The 25563-nt window shown below is 41.9% G+C and overlaps 3 protein-coding genes across 17 annotated transcripts in view; 2 read left to right on the top strand and 1 right to left on the bottom strand.

The window, feature by feature from the left end:
- The first annotated feature begins 7307 nt into the window (after positions 1 to 7307).
- LOC136760430 (prostate stem cell antigen-like) lies at positions 7308 to 14184 on the top strand. 2 transcript variants are annotated; one of them, XM_066715837.1, is made up of 5 exons: positions 7308 to 7458; positions 8292 to 8408; positions 9013 to 10838; positions 12501 to 12617; positions 13243 to 14184. In XM_066715837.1, exons 3-5 carry the CDS (start codon positions 10787 to 10789, stop codon positions 13443 to 13445), a joined length of 372 nt encoding a protein of 123 aa, XP_066571934.1. In that variant the 5' UTR covers positions 7308 to 7458; positions 8292 to 8408; positions 9013 to 10786; the 3' UTR covers positions 13446 to 14184. The 2 variants fall into 2 exon arrangements, with proteins under 2 accessions (XP_066571934.1, XP_066571933.1); XM_066715836.1 differs by lacking the exons at positions 12501 to 12617; positions 13243 to 14184 and having other exon boundaries at positions 9013 to 9578.
- Positions 14185 to 14636: 452 nt separating this feature from the next.
- rplp1 (ribosomal protein lateral stalk subunit P1) lies at positions 14637 to 16644 on the top strand. Its single transcript, XM_066715835.1, has 4 exons — positions 14637 to 14862; positions 15450 to 15524; positions 16000 to 16108; positions 16518 to 16644. The coding sequence occupies exons 1-4, from the start codon at positions 14791 to 14793 to the stop codon at positions 16598 to 16600; spliced, it is 339 nt and encodes a 112-aa protein (XP_066571932.1). The 5' UTR covers positions 14637 to 14790; the 3' UTR covers positions 16601 to 16644.
- A 1503-nt stretch (positions 16645 to 18147) lies between these two features.
- Positions 18148 to 25563, bottom strand: part of LOC136760427 (focal adhesion kinase 1) — a 127033-nt gene continuing 119617 nt past the window's right edge. For all 14 annotated transcript variants that reach the window (XM_066715821.1, XM_066715822.1, XM_066715828.1 and 11 more), the window contains 5 exons: positions 24464 to 24503; positions 23978 to 24081; positions 19824 to 19979; positions 19511 to 19591; positions 18148 to 18872 (listed from right to left, as the gene is read on the bottom strand). In XM_066715821.1, coding sequence (XP_066571918.1) covers positions 18660 to 18872; positions 19511 to 19591; positions 19824 to 19979; positions 23978 to 24081; positions 24464 to 24503 — 594 coding nt within the window. In that variant the 3' untranslated portion in view covers positions 18148 to 18659. The remainder of the gene's footprint in view (positions 18873 to 19510; positions 19592 to 19823; positions 19980 to 23977; positions 24082 to 24463; positions 24504 to 25563) is intronic.

Raw genomic sequence — 25563 nt, 5'->3', positions numbered from 1 at the left:
TAGATTTCATACAAACAAGCTACATACACCACGGGGCGCAGGAGCAAACTCATGCATCACCTATGGAACACGGGAGCAGTTGACACCTGCTGGGTAGACCGGCTAACACAGGGCAACATTAGCTCTACTGTGTTGACAAATTAACTATATACACAGCGGATACGAGAGCCTGCTCATGTGCTTACCGCTGAGGGCAGCAGCAACAGACTCTTGCTCTATGGCACACAGCCAGAGCGGGCCACAGACCTGCTGACCAGGGAACTATGTATACAGTGAAGCAGCGAAATTCGAGCACCATCAGCTGGGAACAGCGGCAGTGAGCTCCATGCTGCACAGGTCAGGCGGAACCACAGTCCTGCTGTTTAACACATTTTATATATATACAGAGTGGGGTACAGGCAGGCGCATGCACCACCGCAACACAATGCATAATGAACAAACTATATACAGGGCGGCCTCGTAAGGCAACGTGCCTGTAGGCTGCATGACCCTGGGAACACATCGACAGGGCTGTCAGTAAATCCAGGAGCAGCTCGCGCGAGAGCTCGACTGGAAGGCATAGTCTGGTGGAAGGGAATACACGGTTCACTAGCTCTCTCAGGATGCAGTTAACAGGGGCAGATTGGGAGAGGAAATCAGGAGCCAGAGCCTAGGCTACTGGGGCTCGACTGCAGCCAACACCGGGTTCCCAATGGAAGGGAACAGTCCCGTCACGTCCAACCTGTAGAACCGGGCAAATGTAAGCGGCGAGACCCAAGCTGCAGCCACACAAATGTCTGCCAAGGGGGCGCCTTGAAAAAGGGCCCACGATGTGGCAATGCCTCGAGTTGAGTGGGTCACCAGGTACCGGGTCACCAGGCACCGGAGTCACGGTGGACTCCTAGGTGATGGTAATGGTGTCCACAATCCAATGCGAGAGGCACTGCTTTGAAAGTGCCTGGTCCTGTGTCCACGCTGCATAGGACACAAACAGTTGGTCTGAGCGCCAAATGTCCTTAGTGCGTTCCAAATAGCACCTGAGGGCCCACACAGGGCAGAGCAGGTGAAGCCGACTCTCTTGCTCTGAAGCAAAGGGAGGAGGATGAAAAACCATAATCTCAATAGGCCTGTTGACATGGAATGGATACAGCACTTTCGGGAGCAACGCAGAGTTAGACCGTAGCGTGAACCTGGAGCCATCTCTCGCAAAATGGACACATGATTGGTGTACGGACAGGGCGTGTAACTCGCTCACGCATTTTGCAGAGGTGATTTCCAGCAAAAACGCAGTCTTAAGTGACACCAGCTTGAGCTCAGCTGAGTTCGGTGGCTCAAATGGGGCTTGGGAAAGTGCGTCCAGCACTACATCAAGGCACCATGCGGGCAGTGAAGGGGTGCAAGGAGGCCGCAGCCGTCAAGCTCCCTTCAGAAACTGCGCAGCCAGGAAATGAGACCCAGGGGGCTTGCCATCACTCCGGACATGGCACAATCTCGGCGAGGATGCATCTGTAAAGACTTGAACCACCGCTGCAGCATCCTCAATCGGAGGAGGCAGAGGGGAAGGGTCTGTGATGCTATCGCTAGGAGGCCCAGCAGCCTCTGACAAGGGGACACCTTGAGATAACTCTTTCTGGCGCCAGCGCATAATTGAAGAAGTGGAGGGGCCGAACACAGCGTCAAGGCACTTGGAAAAAGTGCGTGGGGCTAGTGACAGGCCGAAGGGGGAACAGCAAACTCAAATGCTTGGCCCTCTTAGGCAAAGGGGAGGAACTTCCTGTGAACCTGCGCAATAGGAATGTGAAAGTAAGCAACTTTCAGATCCACTGAAATGAACCAGTCGCCAATCCTGATGGCCTGGGACATGGTTTGCAGGTTGAGCGTGCTGAAGCGCAATCCAATCAGGCGTCTGCAATCCAAGATGGGGTGGAAACCGCCACTTTCAATGGGAACTAGGAAGTGTGGTGATGAGAATCCCCCGTGGTCCCCCAGTGGGGGCGCTTCGCAAATTGCTCGCTTCTTCAGGAGAGCGGCGAAGTGCCACGCACTGCAACGGGTCCCTCACTCACGGCCACACCATGCCTCAGAAGAGGGGTAGACGGGGCTGAAACTACAGGCAGTAGCTAACTGTTATAGTTTGGAGTTGCTGGGAGGTGTACGTACGGCTGGGCCAGAGACCACTGGAATATCACAGGGTCGAGGCGCAGGAGGGGGAGGGGGAGGACCACCAGGGGGTTAGGATGTAAGGCTGAGAGTGTAACCGGGTAGACCCTGGCTCACTGCAGGGACTGTTCCCTCTCCTGGGGAGTGCGCATCAGCATCTCCTCCATGGAGGGGCCAAAAGTAAAGTCCGGCGATATGGGCGCGTCTAGGAGGCATGTCCTGTTCGTGACAGGCACTCGTCTTGCCTGTGACAGCCAGAGCTGGCGGCCACAATAGCTGCCAAGGATTGTCCAGTTGCCCTTACGCCGTGATGCAGCACATTGACCAGCAGGTCGGCCGCCACCGCTATCTCTCTGATAGGGGGCAGGGCCTGTGATGCAGTGACTGGGTCCGGGGCCTCTGCCAGCTGTGCCAGGTAAAAAGCCAGCAGGCTTTCAGTGTTATGCAGGCGAGCCGCTTGGGCTCCAGCCACGTAGGCCCTCCAGAGCAGGGTCTCCGTCACGCAACATTGCGACGTCAGGACATGGCCTGGCCAGTGACTTGGCCAGTTACATTACTCTGGGGACAGCGGCGTTAAGGAGACCATGCAGCGAAGGTGGAGTTCACTCTGGGGAAGTCCACCAGGCCCGCTTCAGCCCCACTCTGGGTTCTGGCATAGGCCTCCCCCACCTGAGCCTGGACGGGGGCCATTGCCGGACAGTCCCAGGTGGCTCTCAGGTCATACAGGAGGTCCGGTAGCAGCGGAACGGCCCATGTGGGCCGCTGCAGCTGGTGCTCCTTCTCGAACCTGGAGCGTAGCGGGGCAGGGTCAGAGGGCCAGGGGATCTGCGAGCAGTCCACGGCCCTCTGGATCACCGCCCAAAACTCTCTGTCCTGACTTACAGGAACTGGAGAAGTGTTATTGCTCAATGGAGTGGGGGGGGGGATGAGGCCATTTCCCCCTACATGAGCTCCGCCTCTGACACCGAGGCTCCGACCGGGCATCCAGGCATTGGATTTTACTGCCGCTGCTAGTGCTCCTGCTGTGGAGGAAAAGGTCCTGTGGACAAAAAACCAACACAGCAAGTGTGGCACTGTGTGTGCTGAAAAACATTGCACCCCCATAGTACAGCCCTTTAAATTGTGATAATACAATAGACTGCGTTGTTATAGCTTCCGACCAGCAGGTGGCGAGCGTTATGTCTTCTTTCACTGAAATGCGTCAGTAACGCAATAGTAAACAAGTCCAAAGAAGACACAAGATAGAACTGCAGTCTGAATGAGTAAAATAATACCCCTTTACTGTGTATTACAGCGACAATAAATGTGTTGCACCTGGATGGACTCCGTTCTCTTCATTCTAAAAATGCAACACAAGCAGTTGGAATATATATAGCTCTATATAAACAAGACTATTATTTTTAAAGGGCTCTTCTTGTGAACAAAACTGAAACCGAAAGCTGGACGCAGACGGAACAGAATGGGGATTAGCTATCAATAATAACTAAACACACACAAGACAGAGACGATGTGAAGTGAAAACGGTGGTGAACAACACTATGAAGTGAGCCAGCCGGCCGAAATACGCAGTTACAATGTATATTACAAACACAGAGACAGAGAGCTTACGTTCTCAAGTCCAGCGAAATGGCAAAAGAGGACGAACCTGCGCTGACTTCACGTTTTTAAGAACAGGAAGTGGAAGGGACCTGTTCTGGGTGACGAGCGCAGGGGCCAATGGCAGCTTTGATAGAGTGACGTTTCGATCGGGTTCCTACGGAAGTGTGCAGAAACCCCTCCCCCTTGGGCAGTGCTTCTGACTTGAAAGATAGCCAGTTCTATAGATGAGAAGTGACAGAGAAGTGTGTCTAAGTTACACTTTCTACTTTGAAGTAATTAGGTGATCCCTGATGTGTGATGTACAAGAGACATAAACAATGTCACTTCCTGTAAAATGGAGAAAACCTAGGAAATCTAGGAATGAAACAAGACAGATATGTACTCTGTAGCAAAATAACCCATGTTTTTTTCATCAGAATTTACTTAATAATTTATAGAGGAAGTAAATGACTGCAATGTTGTCCTGTGGCACAAATAATCTGTTTGACTTTCTTAATAATCTAACCAACAATTTTCAGCTAAAGGAGAAACAAAGAAAACGTTATATTTAGGTTGATTCGATTAATCCTAAAACTGTCCATTTTCAAACTCTGAATGTTGACTAAAATATTGAAACATTAAGTTTACAGACAAAATATATAGTGTTGATTTTCACATGACCCCAGGCCTCTTTCATAATACCAATTAGCAGTGACCAAGTGACATTATATTAGTGTCTATATAGTAATAATTTGCTATGCTTATCTAGGCCCATTTCATGTAATATACTATGACAGGCTTTTTCGTGGTTCATTTGAAAGCAAGTAAATTGATATTAAGAGCGTCATTTATTGCTGGGTAAATTATCTGGATCGATTTCAATTAAGTTCAAAATAAAATAAGGGGAAAGTACTCATTACCCAAAAACTGTTTGCTTGGCAATCACCAGGATTGAATGGCGGTGCATTCGACAACCCAAATTATCTATGATTGATATGATTTTACAATATGATCTATTTAATGTGTATCTGGATCCATTGTGAATGCTTTGGGTTTTGCTACAGCTCTGGCTCACTCACCACTGTCTGACCAGCAGGGGGGGCACTGACATCTAGAGTCGGTAGGTGATTATACATGGCTTTGATAGCAACAAGGGCATTAGAGTAATTCAGTATTATTTATGTATTTTCAGTAAACATAACCAAAAATTTCTTCTGAAGGTTAACCTCTTTATTCTTTTTTAAAGTAAAAAGTAATACCAGATTAATCCCATACAAACAAAAACACAGCACTGAATTTCTAAAGTAAAGTATTACACCATATTACTTCATAAAATGTATCACACTCTTATTTTCGGTATTGATATGGTTATCCTTTTTTTTCTATAGTGTGAATAGATAAGTAGATTACAGTACTTTGAATTCCCAGATTTCAGTGCCTAAATTCAGTATAATACTATAATCAGTATAATTAAGTTATGCTTTGAATATTCTAAGTCAACATATAGGTGAAAAATAATAAGAAATACATTGGTCAAATTCTGCCTTTCTGTGACAATGATCAGTGAATAGATTATTATTAAGAGTTGTCAAAAACACTTTCATAGTGAAAGAACAACAACTTACATTTTAATGACATTTTAATGACAGTTTCAGTTATGAAGCTATGCAGAGCCATGACAGAATATATTGTTTTGTTGTTAATTATGGGATACAACATCTAGGCAACTCCAACCTGAGAAACTAATAATACATTTAAGTAGAAACTACGATGTTTTGCACTTTGTTGTATTGTCCTGCCGTCTTGTTGTTAGTGAAATAGTCAAACAAAACATGACAATGGATAAACCTGAGCCTGATAAAAGATTGACATGAGGTACACTGACATGCAATGAACCAGGGAGCTCTGTTTTGATTAATGGTGCACATTTATTAGTTCAAGTCATTCCCAATTCACCTTATAAATAAAGAACTTCGTAGCCTTCCTCATTTAAAGTCAGTGCTCTTGTCAGAAGTCCTTTAGTCCTGAGAGTTCACTGGCTGAAGGGCAAAAGTGTGTTAAAGCCAACAATGAGATCACTATGAGGAAGTGGATTGGAAAGGAAGTCTTCCTGCGGCCTCAGTTTTGCCTTGTGTTGTGTGGGTCTTCTAGCAGGAACCACTCCCGAACTGCTCTCCTCTTTAAGAGCTCCAATTGGGAGCACCTTCGAACACATTAACATCTGGTTGTTTGGCCTCTGGTTGTGGGGCATATTAATCAGCATCAGGAAAATGAATTACCCGGAAGGGCAGGTCTACAGGGACAGTTTGTATGATTCACTGGAACAAGTTGTGTCACATTTTTCACTAAACGCTCCACAGGACCAGCTTTTATTCTATTTTCATACAGTACAACAGCGCAATGCTCCATATAGAATTGTCATTCACCTGCTTAACAATTCAGTAAAAGCATGCTTAATGACATTCAGTCGCAGCCTGAATGACACAGTTACTGAAATCCCATATTTGTAATGAGCCGAGACATCCTTAACTGCCCATTTCCTTTGAGCCAACAAGATGCCTTTAGACAGTTACCCTTTTGATTAAAACAATTATGTAGTTTAAAATAACAGAAAACAAACAAAAAGGGTCGGTATGCAAAGCCAGCAGCACTAGAGATTCCTTCTCATTGTTGAAAGCATTTCTGTACATCTATACGCCTTGTGTTGTTAACGTTTGAGATATTTTTTGGTATTTTATCTCACATGACTGTGGGGATTATTGATGCCAGTTGCAGCCTCCACCCAACAGTCCCCGACAACACCCTTGCACCAGAAACAAGCTCTCAGTAAAATACTGCTCATATCAGAGACTTTTTTCTATCCTATAGTGATGGACAGATACATTTCTCTTCTACATTACAGCAATTTGTACAATACTTTTATTTTTAATGTACCTGCATACTAAGTATTATAAGTTATAAGGGCATTATACGTTATCTCTTAAGCTTATTTGATAATGAACATGGATCTCATTAAACAATTCTAAAAATCTTGCTTGCAATTAGATTACAGTACTGTAAGATTCGTAGTTAGCTTCCAATGAGCTGCACTTCCTGTGATAATTGTTTGGCATTTTACTTTAAACCTGAGGTAAAATGATTAAAGTTAATAACAATCTTTATCATTGTCTCAATATATGTCAATATAGCCAATGTGATAGTCGTTTATTTCCTTATTGTGATATATTGTGATTTCAATGAGTCTGGTGTGTTTGGCGTTCAGTAACTAGTTGGATAACAAATGTGATAATTGATCTTTAACTGAACATCACGTTAGTTATTCCCCTTAAACAATTGGAATCCTTAGCTTTTTATGGTTAAGTTCATTAGACAATAATAGGTTTCTGGTTACACTAATTGCTTTCCAGACTGATTCATGTTACAAAGGTTATTTAGAAGTAGGGGTAATAACAAGGCAACAACAGAAAAGAAACTTTGAAACTTTGTCATCTTTGTCATCCATGTCATCTTGGTTTATTTTGCTTCAATGTTTGTAAAGAACTCAACCCCTCATACAATATCTAGGCAACAATTTAACACATGGATGAGTATATAAAGCTGAACAATACTCCTCCTATTTAGCAAATAGCCCATATATTACTGACTACCAACCTGGTCCAGAAGCAGCTCTGACATCCCAAGAATCAACCATGAAAACTGTTCTAGGATTTCTTCTACTTGTCTCCTTTGGAAGCTTTGCAGGTAGATATTTTATCAACGGCAGTCTTCACAGTTCTCTGTGAGGAACGTCATATTTAGCTCAGTAAGGTGTCTGAATTAATTGCTGGGACACACAGAAACACATAGTGACAACCAGAGGCTATAGAACATATAACAGAAAAATACTACTAATAATCTCACTTCGTAAACTGTAGAGAATCACATTGAAGGGCATATTTTATTAATATTTTGTCCATGTGTTATTGTGTATCTGAAATGCGATATAATCTGTTGTAGGTCCAGTACTAATATCTAATATGCAAACAATAAAATAAAAAATGTAATAATTAATAAAGTTACGTGGAAATTTAAATAACGTTATTAATCCATTTACACATAAGAACATAAGAAAGTAAACAAACGAGAAGAGGCCATTCGACCCATCGTGCTCGTTTGGTGTCCATTAATAACTAAGTGATCCAAGGATACTGTCCAGTCTATTTCCCAAATTTTCAGCATCAACCACATTGCTGGGGAGTTTGTTCCAGATTGTGACACCTCTCTGTGTAAAGAAGCGTCTCCTGTACATGAAAGATCAATAATGTACTAAGAGTGATTGTAAAATGGATTCCCAAACACATGACAGTAATGCCTTCATTCAATGTAATAGCTCTTTTTCTATTAATCCTAAGGACTGTTCTAAAATGCGTATGTGTCCAAACAAATGTACCAAATGCCATCCACAGTGTTTGTGGTTGTGTATTTGGAAAGGAAGGTTCATATTTACATCCTGTTTAAAAATAAATGATGAAAAAATTCCAGGCTAAGGAGCTGTGTTGTTTAAAATAAATGTGATTCTTATTTTTTATTTCCAGTGAAAGCACTAACCTGCTACAGCTGTACCAGCTCTCTCAGTAATACACAGTGTAACCAGAACCCCATAAACTGCACCGCAGGACTAGACACCTGCATGACCAGTGTGATCAACGTCTGTGAGTATTACAGAGTATTATTGAGCATTGAAAGTGTGTAAATTAGATAAAAAGTGTATTGTCTACCAATAGCACAGTAATATTACTGATTTGCTTCTTGTAACAATGTATTTTCAAATAAAATAGGATATGATAATGTAATATACTATTTTCAGCCAGTTCCAGTCTTAACCACAAAATCTTGTGAAAGGTGAGACTCTATATCTCCTTTAGAAGCATTACAAAGAGGACTAACACATTAAAGGACCAGCAAAAGCTGCAGCAGTAAAAAGACGACAATATTATATTTGAGCCTTTAAAACCTAACTTGGTATGTATTTTTGATCCTGTTAAATGTTTGTGACTCTCACTGGGATATCAAGGGTGAAAATAAGGTCATTTGGGGTTCTCCTCTTGCAATTGACCTAATGCAAGAGAAAAGTTCACCAGAAATAGGGAGGACATTTTACGTGGAGTAATTTTGAATGGTGTATCAACAGCAGAGGACCACAGATTTCTCTGAAGTCATGCATTCCTGATATTTTTTGTTGATTATTTTCCTACTTTACTGTATAAGGTGCTGCCCGATCTTCAAAATGTTACTGTTTCTCTGTCTTCTTCACAGTGGGGATTCATTCAACCTCAAAGACCTGTAGTACGAATGCTGTTTGTTCTGCTGCGGCTGCTACTAACATCAACCTTGTGGTCGGTGGCAATCAGGTCACATGCTGCAGCACAAGCCTGTGTAATGTTAACAGCTCCACGGTGGAAAGACTCAACCTCCTGCTGCTGGTCTTCCCCTCAGCTTTACTTGCACTGTTCACCTTGGGAAAAGCATAACAACACTTTCAAAGAATGCTTTTCTGACGAGATGGTCTACATTTGTGGTTTGTCAATTGATTTATTGTTTGTTATAGTTTTCTTAGGGTTACAGTTAGGGTAAACCATTTAAAACATATGTTGAAGAAAATATTTCTGCTGTTAAGTGATAGTTATTACATGTGTTAACTGGCAATATATACGTCTTATAGACATGTAATAAAGTTTAATATATGTTGCTATTATTTTTAGTAGACACCATTCATAAATAAACAATAATACAATGTTTTCTATCTGATTACTAACAATGATTTTATGTCTATTCATACCCTTGTTGTTAACATGTAATAAATACAAATCTGTTTCAGAATATTTACTGCATTTGCCTTCTAGGAAATACAGCATGTACTATTTTGTTAATTCCAGCATTGATTTGTGACAATGCCAATGTCACAGAAAGGGTCCTTTCATACCACATTCCTCAAGCAATTTACTCTTATCACCCTTGTTAAAGGGGCTACCCTCTCTTTTGCACTATTTACACTTTTGCCACTATTGCACATGCCTAAGAAAACAGTAACCAATTCTCTACACCTGGCCCAAACTTTATCACGGTTTTTCACTCCAGCCCAGAATTGAACATTACTGTACTACAGAACCTGAGTCTAAACCCAGATCCTAATCAGATCAGGTTAGGGATAGGTATCCAAACAAGACGCATGCCCATGAAACTTCTGACTGTTTCAGTATTACCTGATGCTGCTATATAGGACAGGCATTTCCCAGCCATTTTAACAAAGCTACCAGAACCACACTGATCCACATCCATGGCAAGCTCTGTCCGTCTGCCTCACAGGAATGTAAAATCTCAGAGATTAGACTGCAAAATCAAATAACAAGAATTTTAAAATGAAGTGCTATGAACAGGAAAGGAAAAAAACATATTTGAGTATAATACAGTGGACATTTTTAGACTTGAGACACATATCCTGACAATGATATCCCAAAGACCAAGATTTCATGTGCTGTACTGTAATATTGAAATCCAGCTTCCAATTAGACTTTTTCAGTGTATTTAATAGAAAACCTTTCTCTTAATGTTTTCTCTATTTACCCTTATTATTCCTCCAATGTGATGCATGATTGAGAGATAGTTTGGTTATAAATGTGCTAGCACACCTATTCTGTACATCTGCTCTGCATTCCTTAAGAGTAATGACTACCTTGACATACAGTTGCCTAGAGACATATTTCAGTATATAGTAAATATTGCAAAACTTCACACCCTGTTTTTTCTTACACTTATAAACATTATCAATTTGGTGCACAAAGTCTCTATATTTGACAAGAACAATTCAAGATTTATCTGACTTATTTATATCCAGTTATATAGATGAGAAGTGACAAAAAAATAAAAATAAAAATGTTTTTGTGCCTAAGTTAGTTTCTGCTTTCAAGTAATTAGGACAAAGAATTTCATTTCATATGGGTGTATCAAAGCCAAAGAGTGGCATTTCCAGTAAGAGACAGGAACGACACACGGCAGTCTGAGTGAGTCTAGAAACACCTGCAAAATAAACATGAACACGGTTCTGACTGTCCTGCTTCTTCTCAGCCTTGCTGTCACTTCAGGTAAATAACATTTTAAAAATAATATTTTTCATGAATTGGATTCTTATGTTCTATATGTCTTTTATTTTTATGTCCATGTTAACATCTTTACAGTATATTTGTATATATCAGGTTTATGTAATAGGTTTCTCACACTTTTAATAAGGTTATTGAAATGTTTATTTATTTTTGGTCAATTTGTTCAACTAAGAATGCACAATATAACCTTGGAAAGTTTTTGAAAATCCTTGTTTTGTGTGTGTATACATGGAGATAACATAACTTGACACAAACCTCCCAATGTACAACCAATGCTCAGTTCTACAGTTGGGCTATTAGTATTCTTGCCTGCCATTCTGATGGAGAAATGGTCCCATATTCAATTGGATATCTATTCAGATATTTAGGGAAGGGTCAGTGATACAGTGTGATCTTTAATGGCTGCCAGCATGAGTTGTACAGCTTATTATACTGGACCTGATGATGTAAAATTGAAACCATGCTTGTGGTCTTTCCACCGCAGTGTTATTGATCATATATACAGTAACATGCATTTTGTTAAGTAAAAAAGAGACTGGCCACGTGCTCCGGGCCCCTTGTAGAATTATGGAGTTGGCACAACTGGTAGTACCATCAGTACAGGTTCAATATCCAGTTAAGATTGTCTTCTCCTCCAGGAAATATCTTTCAGTAAGAGTACAGTTTACATATTCAAAACCATGCCCTCTGCTGGTACATTACCACCCTGTGAAACCAAGGAGTGATAGGAATGGTGTGCAGTACTTTTTCTTTTTAATCCAGAGGTCATAATTTTGAAGAGCTGTCATACACAGTCTTTCTTTATCACTGAACCCTCAGAATGCATTCTTACAAAATCAGATAAACCTAAATGTGCATTGTGGGACTTTATCTAGGAATGCAGACATGATCCTGAGTATCTCAAATACACCACCACTTTCGCTATGCTATTCATCAGGCTCAAAAGAAAACATGAGCAAACTTAAGTGTGGCAAGAAGTGTGGCATCAAGTTACTTTTCAAGATAAGCTTTCTTAGGGGTAATATTTTCTTGTAAATACCCTGATTCAAAACTTTGACCCACCTGAAAAAAGAAAATTACAGATATTGTAGGAGACAAATGCCTTTTGAATTATTTATATATATTTTGTTATGACATATATTTTGATGGGCTTTGGCTTCCCATATTTTTATTACATGTTGATTTATATTTAAATGAGTAGGTCAAAGTTTTGATTTGGTTTGGCCTATAATAAAGTCACACATGCAAATTTAACAGAATAATTACAGGCACTCTATGTATGACCCATGAGATGTTTGTATCATTTTAGAATGGCTTCAGGAAGAGACATGAGTAATGCAGTATATCTGATTGTGTTCACATGCTGGTAAAAAGTAATGCCAGTGGAGATAGTGTCATGAATAGTTCAGGCTGGTTTGCAGTTTTAGAGTGTATTCATTCATTCACAATTCCTGTTTCAGGCTTTTGTGTTTTGTTGTGCTGATTTGTTGATCATTGTTTAATTTGTATTCAAACATGAGACAAAACTATTTCTAAAAACTGTACAACCACCTTAGACATGTCATGACAGTACCTCTAAGTGTTATGACTGATTTACCAGCATATAAATACAGTCTATGATGCAAATTTAAACCTTTGTTTCAGGTGTTTCGCTGCAATGCTACTCATGTGTTTCTACAACCACCAACGATCTATGCAATGCGAATACCCAGGTCTGCCAAGCCCCTCTAAACACCTGCATGACAACTGTTGCCACTTCAGGTGAGAAAACCTAGAGGAACAACACGCTGGGGACATAGACACAGACATTTGCACAATGAGCTACACACATCTAAAGCTCCAGATAATAATATTATTAATAATATGTGCACCTGTTTGTCAAGAAACCACATATTGGGTCATCAGAGTTTAAATGTATAAGTTATAATCAGAGTCTGTTACCTCATCTTGTGATTGTTTGACTTTTTAATCTAAGGTACACAAGAAAGAAGAATGAATATCTAATTAATATGTAATTCATGCAGATGTGTAAATATTTGTTTTAGTTGGTTTTATGATTGTACAAGACCCCTTGCATATATCAGGAAGGGACTTTCAGACTTATCAACACAACATAGTATAAACAACGGTTGCTGTTGAAAGTCTCTCCAGGAAAACCTCAGATGAAAGGCCTGATGCCAAAGCCCTTGAAATAGGGAAACATATAGCTCCATTTACATGCAACCCATCCAAGAGAATTCAGGTTTTATTTGTATTCACATTTGAGAATATGAGGACACATTTAACACAGAGCCATATTGTTCAGCTAAGTAGCATCAAATCCAAGTTATGGATCTCATAACCTTTCACCAAAGATCAAGCCCCTGTTTTGCCAATTTCATTGTAGGTGCCATCACGGCCATTGTCAAAACGTGTTCCTACAATACAACCTGCAATGCGGCAGCAACCGTTGTTAGCACCAACATTAAAGTGTCCTGCTGCCAGACTAACCTGTGCAACGTCAACGGCTCCACTGCCACCAGACTGAGCGCACTGCTGCTGGCTCTTCCCATTGGCCTGCTCTTCATTGTCAGCAGGAACGCAAGCTGATGGCCTCCAGCACCACTGAGCTGCACAACACAGGCGACTACAATGAGCTGCTGCTGTCTGCTGTTTCCTGCTGAGGGCTCTGTGCCCTGTACTCCCGTACAGAACTCAATAGCTACTCGATTCACTTATCAAAAATATAAAGTCAATCTGCAAATCTTAAAATTGTATAGAGCGATACTGCAGCACCCTTGCATAGTACATTATTTTGTTTTTTGTTTTTTGATAAGACATACATGTATTAAAGTAGGTCAAGAGTTTTACTTTCAGGAGTCTGAAGCAATATATAACTGAGTGGGGTCTGTCTAACAATATGTATGCTTACATTTCACCAGATAATTCCAAGTTATCGGGTAATGAGATTACTAGGATAAAAAAGCCAACCAGACAAACACAAAGCTTATTATTTAAATGTTAGGAAGGGTCTATTAATTCGAACTTAAAATTAAATATGCTTGAGAAATTAAATCACATTTCTGGTGAAATTAGTGTTCAAGTTCTGTCTGTGTGTGTGAAAACAGCCAATTTAAAGTTTACATTTCTGAATATCAATGTCTAACTGTAAGAGTGTTATAAGGGGGTGGGGCAAAACAAGTCAATACTATTTTATTACATTCTTATTAAATAACTGTATTTGTATGCATATGTAATTGGGCTCACTGTGCATATGAGCTCCCAAACCGTGACGTAACCCCTCTGTCTCTCACTTGAACTATAAAACAATGTAGAAAAACAAAAGTAACCACGTGTTGTCTGGTGTTTGGCTTATTTCTCTGACAATCTGATTACGAAGGGAGAATGTATATTAACAGGATGCGTGCCATTCTTTCGGCGCTTCTGTCCACCTTGCGAATCTGCGCAGACTGTGCAGAATTCCGCAGCTCTGCGCAGCTCTGCACAATTCCACAGATCCCATTGGTGGAGCAGCGCAGATACGCGACCAATGTTTGGTGTGCTAAACATGACACAGTAAAAACCCATGAGCAGCCACACGCAGGAAGCGAAACTCACTGTGGGGTGAGAGAGAGCGCAGCTGCACGCCTTCTATATGAACAGGTGAAGGATTTGGACATGGACGACACTGCCTCAGCGCAGGCGCAGCGTCCCCGGCGGCCTCTGTGACAGCACGCGGCTCTCTCCTCCCCGGAAGTGGGGTAACGACAGTGACGCCACCAGCGCTATAAAAGCCCAGGCCCCGCCCTTCTACTTCCTCTTTCCGCTAGCGCTGACTTGCTGTGTGTGCCTAAGGTGCTCGGTCCTTCTTCTGAAGCTAAGGCCTTTGAATCCGGCGACTAGCACCGTCTTAATTAGGCATCCGACTCCAAAGACATACCATCTCTGAAGAACAATGGCTTCCGTATCCGAACTCGCCTGTATTTACTCCGCTCTCATTCTCCACGACGATGAAGTCACCGTCACCGTAAGTCCCGTCCATCCCCGTGTCAGGCTGTCGGCACAACATGGCGGCCGGTGTTTAGCGGTTCCCCGTGTTTTCAGTGCTTGGGAATAAAGAGCGCTTCTGTGGCCTTGCAGTCGGTCGGGTCGATGTGTTTTCAGGTCGCTGTAGTCGGGAGCGATGCTCGGGCAGTTCACTGCGTGTGATGGGAAACGTCACTTAATCTCCCGCTTCGGTAAAGTCTCCGCTTTTCCTGCGCAGGCGCAGCTGTGGACCGGCGTGTAACGTGTCGCTGAGCCGCTGGGTTTCACAGCGTGGACTGCGTGTTGACAGACACGTGTGTCCCGCCGTGTCGGGGGATCCGCCATCCGGTAGATCCTTAATTCAGTCTTCATCGTGTTTTGAATATCTAAATCTGCATAATCTCTGCTATAGGACAGGCAGCTGTCAGTGTTAATATCCGTGGAAATGTGTGTTCAGCTGAGTGGTGACCTCCGCTGTGCTCCTGGTGTGGAGACGCGCAGGTAACCGGTCGGCCTCTGACCTCCACTGGACGTGGACCATGTAAAAGCGGGACACGCTGTCAAAATGCTTTGTTTTTCTCTTTGCAGGAGGACAAGCTCAACGCCCTGATCAAGGCAGCTGGAGTGACAGTTGAGCCTTTCTGGCCGGGTCTGTTCGCCAAGGTGAGTGCTGGGTAATGCATCTGCCATCAGTGCTGTCCGCCTGTGTCCCTCACTGGCCTGAACACAGCAGTAGCGCAGATTTAATAGTCACTAGGCTTTTAGGTTATTGTAAGTTTTAATGTCACCCTTACATTTCAAAGCAATGGCTACTCATTCATAGTCGTGTCCAATTCCATGTTTGTATTCTAACCTACAAATCTCTTACAATCTGAGCAAACTCCCCAGCCATGTGGGTGAAGCTGAACTTTTGGGCATCAGACTGGATAGGATCCTTGGATCACTCAGTTATTAATGGACACCAAACGAGCACGATGGGGCGAATGGCCTCCTCTTGGTTGTAAACTTTCTTAAAGATGTGCTAAAGCGTTCACGTCTGTCAGATCTGCACAAACGGCATTAGTGTGGTTTTCCTGAGCGTGTTGAATGAGCGTGGCTGTGCCTGGATGCTGTTCTCACCCACACTGTGCTGTTCCAGGCCCTGACCAGCGTGGACATCGGCAGCCTGATCTGCAACGTCGGAGCCGGAGGAGCCGCCCCCGCTGCAGCCGCCGCCGGAGTCCCTGCTGCCGCCGGCGCCGCCCCAGGTAACGACCCCACTGGTCTGTCTGTCGCAGGCCCGGTTTAACCATCATGTCACACTTTTAGACTAGAAGTAGTAAGTGTACGTGCTGGCTATCGAGGTTTCTCTTCAGATATTGAAGTTAATGCATGAAAACTGCTGCCAGTTGCCAGATTAAAGTGTACAGATTCGAAGCAGCTGCTGGGGCTGTTTGCAGGGAACTCGCAATACCTAATTATAGCTTATATCAATATGTGGTCCTCAGAAAATTGCGAGTTTGTTCAACTTTTTCTGCCTAGCATCCCCTTGACGGAGAACCGCTGGTGTTGATTGGTGTACTGCAGAATGAACAAGATGTGCAAATTTGTGACCAGTGTGAGCGCTTGAACATCAGAATCAAGTTTCTATAATACTTTATGAATTTCTTATTGCAGCTGAGAAGGAGGAGAAGAAAGAAGAGAAGAAGGAAGAGTCTGAGGAATCTGATGACGACATGGGCTTTGGTCTCTTTGACTAAAACAGTTTTTTTACAAATGAAAAATAAAAAAAACTGAAAACCAATCCTGGCTGAGATCTGTTCCACACTTGCTGTTCTGAGGGCGGTTTGCTTGTTGCGGACAATCCCAAACCACACGGGCTGTTTGAGTCGTGCAGCCCTGCTCTGCTGTTGGGGGTTCTGCAGTCTTTTCTGTGCTTTAAAAGCTTGTAATGTACTGGTTACTTGCATAAGGAAGTACTGGACTTTTGGAAGAAAAGTAGTGAACCTGGGAGCTTGGGAATCAAGTCTGCTATATGTTTATTTTAATTCACCTTTTACAGTTTGAATAACATGAGCCAAGACATTTAAAACTCTCAGGTGACTTTCTCTAGTTTCTGTACACTGTCACACTATAATATAATATAGCAATGTGGTTAAAAACATGTAACTTTATTGCCAAAATTGTCCTAGAAGTCATGTCCTATAAATGGTTTGTTGTAACATGGTCCAGGCAGCATTTGAAAATGACAATAACGAGCTGAATATCAACTATGACCACTGCAATCAACACTGTAGAGCTCGTTTCACGTCCTGGCCAGTGCTGCCCGAACCTAATCCTCAAGGGCCCCTATCTATCTGACAGGTTTCATAGGTAACCTTTGGTTTAAGAAATTGTGATCAATTAAGCAGCTTATTTGTGAAATTAAGTTGTGTAGGAAATTACCCTATTCATGACTAGAATTCCCTTAATTGAATTGATCAATAACTTCCTTGTGGTCCAATTTAGGGTGACCTTCAAAACTTACTGGATAGGGGCTCTCCAGGAGCATGTTTGGGCACCACTGCAATGATCGGGAGCATTGCTGTCGTCTTCAGCTTTGTACTAAATACATGGTGATTTTTGTTTTTCTTCAACATTACAAGACTGAGCATATAAACTGTAAAAATGACATCACGAAAAGGAAACTGTCGAGACAAGTATTCTGATAACACCTTTTTAATAGGTCAAGGAACTGTACAGGTCATTATATTCTTCCTGAGAATAATTTATACCCAAAAGCAGAGGGAGTTTTAATGAACAGATGATACACGTGTTAAAAGAAAAAGGGAAATGGCTCTCTGTTCCTAAAGCCTCCTGGGCAAGACGAGAGAGAGATGAGGGTGAGAGTAGGAAGTGAGTTAGTAACTACAGTGTGTAAAATATCCAACATGGCTTTAGTCTTTTAAATAATATATAAAAGGACATGGGTCATTTTAATAGTGGATTTTGTTTTCCAATACATAGCACTCAATTCTCTGGTTTGTTTTAAAAGAACCAGTACACCTGCCTCCAGAAAAATGTTTTCATATATATTTTTTCTTTTTTCTTTAACTACAAAAACTGGCACATGATTTCTAGGTCAAAAAGACAAATTACAGTCTATACTTTCCTACCCTGGCAGTTTATTTCATTTGATACTGCAGACTTTAACCTCTAAGAAAGAGGCCAGGAAAGAAATGAAAATGACTCGAACCTCCAAAATATATATCTATGATCCTCCAATGAGATTGGATTAGCATATTGACTGTGCATAACAATAAAACAATAGGAAACAAAATATGTTTTTATTATTCACGTGAAGAAAGAATTCTCAACCTTTGGGTTTCCCAGAACTCTAACATTACAATAGCTTGGATTTCCTTGTCGGTTCCAGTTGGTGTTTTCCAGATCGGGTGAAAATTCTCCTCGGGGGACTTGGCTTCTGCTCTGAAGTTCTGAATTTGTCTCTCGATACAAAAAGTACAATCAGCACACACGATAGGCGCAGCCAAAAAAAAAAAAAAGTGTTCGCAACGGATCCTGGAAGATCACGGGACTTGAAAGCAATCCGAGAAGTCTATGAGAAGTTTTTGGAAGGGAGTGACGGTGGAGAGCTATGCGTGTTCGATCCCCTCCCACAGTCCAGTACTGGTACAGGGGTTGCTGTCCATTGCTGCTGGTGTGTGACCGCTGATTTAACCTCTTCCTTCCCGGCCCAGATCAGCTCCGTTTGGCAGCACAAAGCGCTTCCACGTACTCCCTTCACCCAGCCGGCCTCCTGCCCTTCCTGGCAGGGCACTAGTGCGGCCGCGGCTGGCTGATCATCTTGAGTCTGGCCTGGTCGATGACGTCCAGCAGGTTCTTGGCGTCCACGGCCAGTGCGTGCGCCGCCGTCAGCATCTGCTTCTTGTACTCCTGCTGCAGGCTGGTCATGACGTACTGCTGCGCCAGCTTCATCTTGTTTATGAGCTCCGCCAGGTCGGAGTTCAGCAGCTTCTGAGCCATCTCGATCTGCAGGGGGCAAAGGGAAGGTCAAGCCGGGTCTTACAATGGGAAAGACAACCTGGAGTGAACAGATGACTGAGCTGTCACAGTTGTGAGAGAAAATGGCCTACCAGATAATACTGTTTGCCAAGTTCTGATGCTGTAAGAGTGGAAACGGAGTTAAGACACTTGTTATGCTCAGCTGGTCTGAAATTCAGTAACTTTCCACAGAGGTGTCTAAAGAATTCCTTGCTAAGGGAGAGCAACTGAAAAATGATGGACATTTTCAGTTTACCTTAAGGCCCAGTAATAAGAAATGAACTAATTAGGCCATTGACTGGCATTCATTTCTCATTCAAAACTATCAATCTCACACAAGTCTCAGTTTTTGATTCATGATCCAGTATGTACAATTGTAGTCTCAATTATTAACACCATGTTATTCAGTGATTCATTAAGTTTAATAAATATGTTCAATGAATCTTGCCTGTTTATTTATAAGATTCCTAATGATGGAGTAGTGAGTTAATACGGGGTTGTTGTTAACATCTGACCACTGCATTGATTTCTGTAAGAAATGTCGTCAAGATGTCATTGATTAATATGTGCAGTTGATTGAAAACAACATTCTTAGTGTGGTGTTGGAATCGGTCCCTGAAGATTACCTCTCTGTGTGTGCTGGCTGGTAGTACTGGTATGGTTTCATCCACTGTGGCCAGAAGTGTCCTTAGTGCCAGGCCAACCTCCTGAAACAGCAGGGCAGAGAAGACCATTTTAAAAACAAGCAGCCAGCATGCCAACATTATTCATTTGTTTGGTTATTTTATTTTATTGATCTTTTTAAGAAAGAGGCTAATGTCATTCAGGATTTTGACACCTCCAGAGCGATACGAGTTTACAACACGGTCACAGTGTCAATAAAAAAAAAAACCCTCAAGAACATGTACACGTGAAAAATGAAAGAGCAGCCTTTTGTACCTTCACCATTGGCACGTATTCCTCCGGAGGAGCCGGCTGGATCTTACTGGACATCTCAATGACAGCCTTTACCAACCCGGTCACGTTCTCATAGACCTTGTCATTGGAGCGGTCCAAGTTGGCTGTAGGGGGAGGGCTGATTTCCTGGGGCTGGATCTAGACATGCATACAAAATATATATATTTTTATATAAATAATAAGAATAATGATATAGTGCAGCTGTAACAATCCACAAAACACTTGAAAAGCTTTGGTTATTCCTTGCATGGTCAGGTACAGCTGCAATATTATGAAGGTGAAACACTGAATAAGTTTTCAGAAATCTGAAGGAAGAGTTTGTAGGCAGTGAACACCCCTGACATAAAATGGCCCACTCCTGAATGTGACCTGAGCTATGTGTAGGGGACGGTCACTTTTTTGTTGTTGTAATAAAGTGGTTTTAAGATGCTTGAGAATACATACTTCTGCACTGACAGTGAAAGGTTATTTTTGGTCAATCAGAATGCAGGAGGTATCATAAGGTATGATGGGTAATTTCTGCCCTTTGCACATGTAACAGATGCTCTTTAACAGCAGGTGGCAGTGTTACACTCTTCACTGGAACATTTTTACCCTGTTTTGCAATGTGCTGAAAAACCTCCAATAATGAAAAGTGCTAATCATTACAGGAAATTAGTAATATTTCCAGGCAGATACATGAAAGAATTGTTATCAGTATTAATCTTTACTTGAAACTATAATAAAATGCAAATTAAGATTAACGGTTCAGTGAGTAGATGCCATTTATAACCCCCATAGAAACAGTTAAGAGCTGTTAAAATGAAGGCTATTATATTTACAATAAATGCCACCAGTGTGTTCAATTAATCAAGAACAACAACTAATCTACTGCATGTGTGCTGCTTTTTCTGCAACCATGCCTGAAAGGCTGTAGTTTACATGGTGAAATTGAAGGTGTAAATTCTACATCTAGATAGTACAGGACGACAGGAGTTATTAGAATGACAACAGGTTTGTTTGTCAAGACCACCTGTATAGTCTCTCATTTCAGCAAACCATTTCTGGATATTGTGAATTTATAAAATAATTGAAATTCTGGATAGTCTACATGAACAGTTTCCTAAATGATCGTGACAATGGTAAACTATTGAAATGGTTAAAACCAGAGACTATGAAGACAGTGGCGAGTGGACAGTGGTGGAGAGATGAAGCCTCTTTTAGGTTGTTTCTAAAAAGGCTCTGCCAGAAAGTTCTTTTGTGCAACATGGAAATCCAGCTTCCCAGTGAATTCCAGTGAATTAAATTATACCAAAATCCCAGCTCAGTCTCTCGGTTGAGCTCACTCGCTCATGCTTGTTCAAATCAGTTGTTGCAAGAACAAATTGTAATTACAGCAATTTAAACTTAGACCCACCACAAAGGAGTTACTAGCTGTCCTGATTTTATCTCTTCAGAAAAGGCGGGGGAGTATTTGGGAACCAAGACTGCTCATAGTTCTGTGTTTAAACATTAACATTGAGACAGAGCTGGTCAAATATGTGAGGATAATAGGTCCCAAAAAGAAACCCATCCGGACTGAAGTAAAGAACATTTAGAAACACAAATTGGGTCAGGAGGACCATGACACCACCTAGACCACAGTTGTAATGGTGCAGGTGACAAAGCCCTGTTAGAAAGACAGTGACATGACCCAGGGAGGAGAGAGGTGTGTCAGCCCATACAACCCAGGAGAAGGGATTAATGGATGCTACACTAGTGTTAGATGGAGACACCAAGAGAGGCACAGAGACTCACACAAACACACACACAATTTTCTTACCCTCCAGGGCTAATTTCAACAACAGTGTGGCAGAAGGCAAATAAAAAAGGGAAATTATGTAGGTGCAGAGAAACAAGAGAGAAAAAAATATCAATAAATGTAACAAGCATAAAACACATGCATCAACAACAGAGCAATGCAGTTTCATGCACATGCATTGTTGGTTTTAGTTAAAAAGCTTTTGTAAAGTGGACAAATATTTTCATGCTTTGTAAATACACTCTGGCAAGCTTGCTAATTGATATAAATGCATTACACAGTTTCTTCCTTTACAAATGTATACACATCTATATATCTATATATATTATATATATATATATCTACACTCACCTAAAGGATTATTAGGAACACCATACTAATACTGTGTTTGACCCCCTTTCGCCTTCAGAACTGCCTTAATTCTACGTGGCATTGATTCAACAAGGTGCTGAAAGCATTCTTTAGAAATGTTGGCCCATATTGATAGGATAGCATCTTGCAGTTGATGGAGATTTGTGGGATGCACATCCAGGGCACGAAGCTCCCGTTCCACCACATCCCAAAGATGCTCTATTGGGTTGAGATCTGGTGACTGTGGGGGCCAGTTTAGTACAGTGAACTCATTGTCATGTTCAAGAAACCAATTTGAAATGGTTCGACCTTTGTGACATGGTGCATTATCCTGCTGGAAGTAGCCATCAGAGGATGGGTACATGGTGGTCATAAAGGGATGGACATGGTCAGAAACAATGCTCAGGTAGGCCGTGGCATTTAAACGATGCCCAATTGGCACTAAGGGGCCTAAAGTGTGCCAAGAAAACATCCCCCACACCATTACACCACCACCACCAGCCTGCACAGTGGTAACAAGGCATGATGGATCCATGTTCTCATTCTGTTTACGCCAAATTCTGACTCTACCATCTGAATGTCTCAACAGAAATCGAGACTCTTCAGACCAGGCAACATGTTTCCAGTCTTCAACTGTCCAATTTTGGTGAGCTTGTGCAAATTGTAGCCTCTTTTTCCTTTCTGTAGTGGAGATGAGTGGTACCCGGGGGGGTCTTCTATATATATTAATGTATCCAACTGGTAATATACAAAAAAAGCATTTTCCTTTACAGCATTACGTATTTCTCCCCATGATGAAAACATCACAATCCACATTACTGCATGTTATATTCACAGTCAGTTTCCCTCCCTTTGTATTTGTACAGCTTGGAGAGGCCTCTGCAGCCTGTTCATGGGATTTCTCTAACCCCGCTGCCCCGCACACACTCCGCAGTGGTACAAAACAACGGAAGCAGAACACACTGAGAACCATTTCATACTCTCACACGAAGCTGTTCCAAATCTCTGCATTTGATGCACAACTCTGATCAAAGGGAAAAGGTCAAAGTGTCATGCCCTTTACATGTCCATTATAGTAACAGTGACTGCGGTGTCAGGAGGGTTATGCAGAGAATGGGGCCGGACAGTATTTGCACCCATGCACTCTCTCTCCTTATGAAGCAAAACAAATGTTTTCCCATAGCAGGGGACCACATCAGTGGATTGTTATCCCCCTCTTGGTTTCTAATAATTCCCTGTAATGGAAACAATCTCCCCTCCTCAAATGCAGCTTTGCCAGACATATATTTGGTATTTATTAGAGCAGTGCTGTGTCGCCAGCCAAAGCAGAGGGAGGGGGGGGGATCTGCAATGCTACAGCTGGTATTGGTTTAGCTGAGGCTTGGCAGGCAGGGCCTAGTGGCATGGCTTCAGGCTGCACAGACTCAGAGGAGCTCTTGTAGGAGACCTGTTCTGCTGACACTGAGCAACTGAAGTCAGCTCCTGGTAAACCAGGGGAAATACTGACAAGTTGCAAGAGCTTTATGTCTGTTTTTCCATCCGTGTGTGTGGGGGAAGCACAGGGTAGTTCAAATGTCACTTGCGCAGGTCACTGCTGTTGCAAGAACAGGAAGTGCTAGTCCTGGGAAGTATCCACTAACTTCTCCCACAAATATAATGAAAATATATATAAAGTTTGTGTAACGTTCCAAAAAATCATGTCTGTAAATATAGAAGACTTCCATTCCTGTACCGCTGGGGATGAAAAGCCTTTTACATGATGTGGCAACAGTTAGAACAACGTGCTGCAAACAAACTTCAGTTCATCGTGCAAACATACGATGATCAGATGACATTGCATTGGTGCTGCCTTATGTCATGGTTTTAGAATTTTTGCTTTTACCAGCAAGCACAAACTGAGCTGGACAGTCTGAGGAAGCGCTTGGTGTTCTTGTGATATCCATTCGGTGGTTAAAATGACAGCCAGCTGTGAGGAGAGCGGTGTGGTACAGCAGTACAGCCCTACCTTTACGCCTTCGTTGTAGCTGTCCACAGGGTTCAGACTGGCCAAGCTGCCCAGATGGCTAGGGGCTCCAGGTCGAGGGGGCTTTTTTGGTGGAGCCACATGTTCTGGTGAGAAAAACAAATGGATGAGAATATTGTATCCATCGTTGCATAGGAATCCCCAGCTCTCCACTTACAATTTGTATAATTTTATAGAAATGTTCAGGAGAAACTGTTTCATACTCTAGTTTGAGAATAACAAAACCCATAGTGATTGAATAATACTGGACCCACTGTTACACTATTCTTGATTTTCCATCCCTTGAATCTTATTTGTGGATTAACAATTAGCCATTTAAAAAACAAACAAAGTAGGCCCATTTGTTTTTTGTAATAAGATAGATTAATACAAAATGCAATGTCAACTCTACACTAGAAAAGTGTGGGAGTAAAGAATAAGGCGTGGTGTGAAATTAAGTGAATTAAAATGAGCTGATCTGAGTTTTACCTGGTTTGCCCACGGGCTGGTATATGTGCTGGTTCCCCGTCTGCCAAAAAAAACATGAGATCTATCAATGACTCCTGAATTTACAATGTTTTTATTATGTTGAAGTTAAGTTACTCTCACATCATTGCACTCTTGTGGTTGCTCAATGAATAGTACACATACTTCATATATTTTCAGGGCATAGTTACATCTGCCTAGACCACAAGAAATAAAATAAAGGAAAAAAAAAATATATATATATATATATATCCGGATAGCGACACAACAAATAACAAATGCCTTGACAGTAAATCTCTTATGTGCTTCTTGAAGAAAATATGTCTGGATTCCATTCAGCACAGAACACACACACACAGACACACTTAGCCTTTCTCAAACCATAATAACGAGAGATGAACTAACAAACCCAAACTAATCCAAATTCCCTGCATTGAAAAATAACAAGCATGCCTTTTCCACACCTCTTTATATTTAAACAATGCCAGTTGCTTTCTTGCTCTGGAGGACAAACCATTGAAAAATGACCGTCAAATATAAGGATTTGGTGCTGCTCCTCTGTTTTCCACTGCAGGACTTTATTCAAGCAGACAACCCACAATACACTTCTTTTGCACAAGGAGGATCCATTAAAGTCAAGTCTCATCAAGAATGCAAAACAAGTTCTTGTAAACAGACTGGTATCCAAAACTAAATTCCATGAGCAGATAGCATGGCCCTCAGCCCAGCACTCCACTAATTTAATAGGAAAATAAATAAATCAAAATTTAACCTTCACAGCACTGATCACTTTATACTGTGTTTCTAACATGTCAGTTCCAAGCATATGTTACTTTAAGGAAGGATTATATGCAAATAAATCATAACCCCCCCAGCTTATCATTAATACCATAACCACCCTCATCTTTACTGGCTTTGGTTTCCCCCTTTTCCAGCCAAGAAAGTCCACTAGAGAGACAATATTCACTAAAGCAGTAAAAGTAGCACTTATTAGTGATTCACTTTACTACCTAGATTACATCTGTGTGCCACTTTTATTCATACCAAAAACAAATCCCATCTTTAGGGTGCTGCAATAAAAACAAACTATGAAACGAAAAGTC

This window comes from Amia ocellicauda, chromosome 10 (genome assembly GCF_036373705.1).
Source record: "Amia ocellicauda isolate fAmiCal2 chromosome 10, fAmiCal2.hap1, whole genome shotgun sequence".
Lineage (NCBI taxonomy): Eukaryota > Metazoa > Chordata > Actinopteri > Amiiformes > Amiidae > Amia > Amia ocellicauda.
The sequence above is the reverse complement of the archived record's forward strand: the minus strand, read 5'-3'. Positions and strand labels throughout refer to the sequence as shown.

What these genes read in the sequence shown, in the direction of transcription:
- LOC136760430 (XM_066715836.1), top strand. Translation starts at nt 7,407, where the DNA reads ATGAAAACTGTTCTAGGATTTCTTCTACTTGTCTCCTTTGGAAGCTTT. An exon ending in CTCCTTTGGAAGCTTTGCAG is followed by an intron (nt 7,459 to 8,291) that starts GTAGATATTTTA and finishes TTTTATTTCCAG; the next exon opens with TGAAAGCACTAACCTGCTAC. An exon ending in GACCAGTGTGATCAACGTCT is followed by an intron (nt 8,409 to 9,012) that starts GTGAGTATTACA and finishes TCTTCTTCACAG; the next exon opens with TGGGGATTCATTCAACCTCA.
- rplp1 (XM_066715835.1), top strand. Translation starts at nt 14,791, where the DNA reads ATGGCTTCCGTATCCGAACTCGCCTGTATTTACTCCGCTCTCATTCTC. An exon ending in GGCCGGGTCTGTTCGCCAAG is followed by an intron (nt 15,525 to 15,999) that starts GTGAGTGCTGGG and finishes GTGCTGTTCCAG; the next exon opens with GCCCTGACCAGCGTGGACAT. An exon ending in TGCCGCCGGCGCCGCCCCAG is followed by an intron (nt 16,109 to 16,517) that starts GTAACGACCCCA and finishes TTCTTATTGCAG; the next exon opens with CTGAGAAGGAGGAGAAGAAA.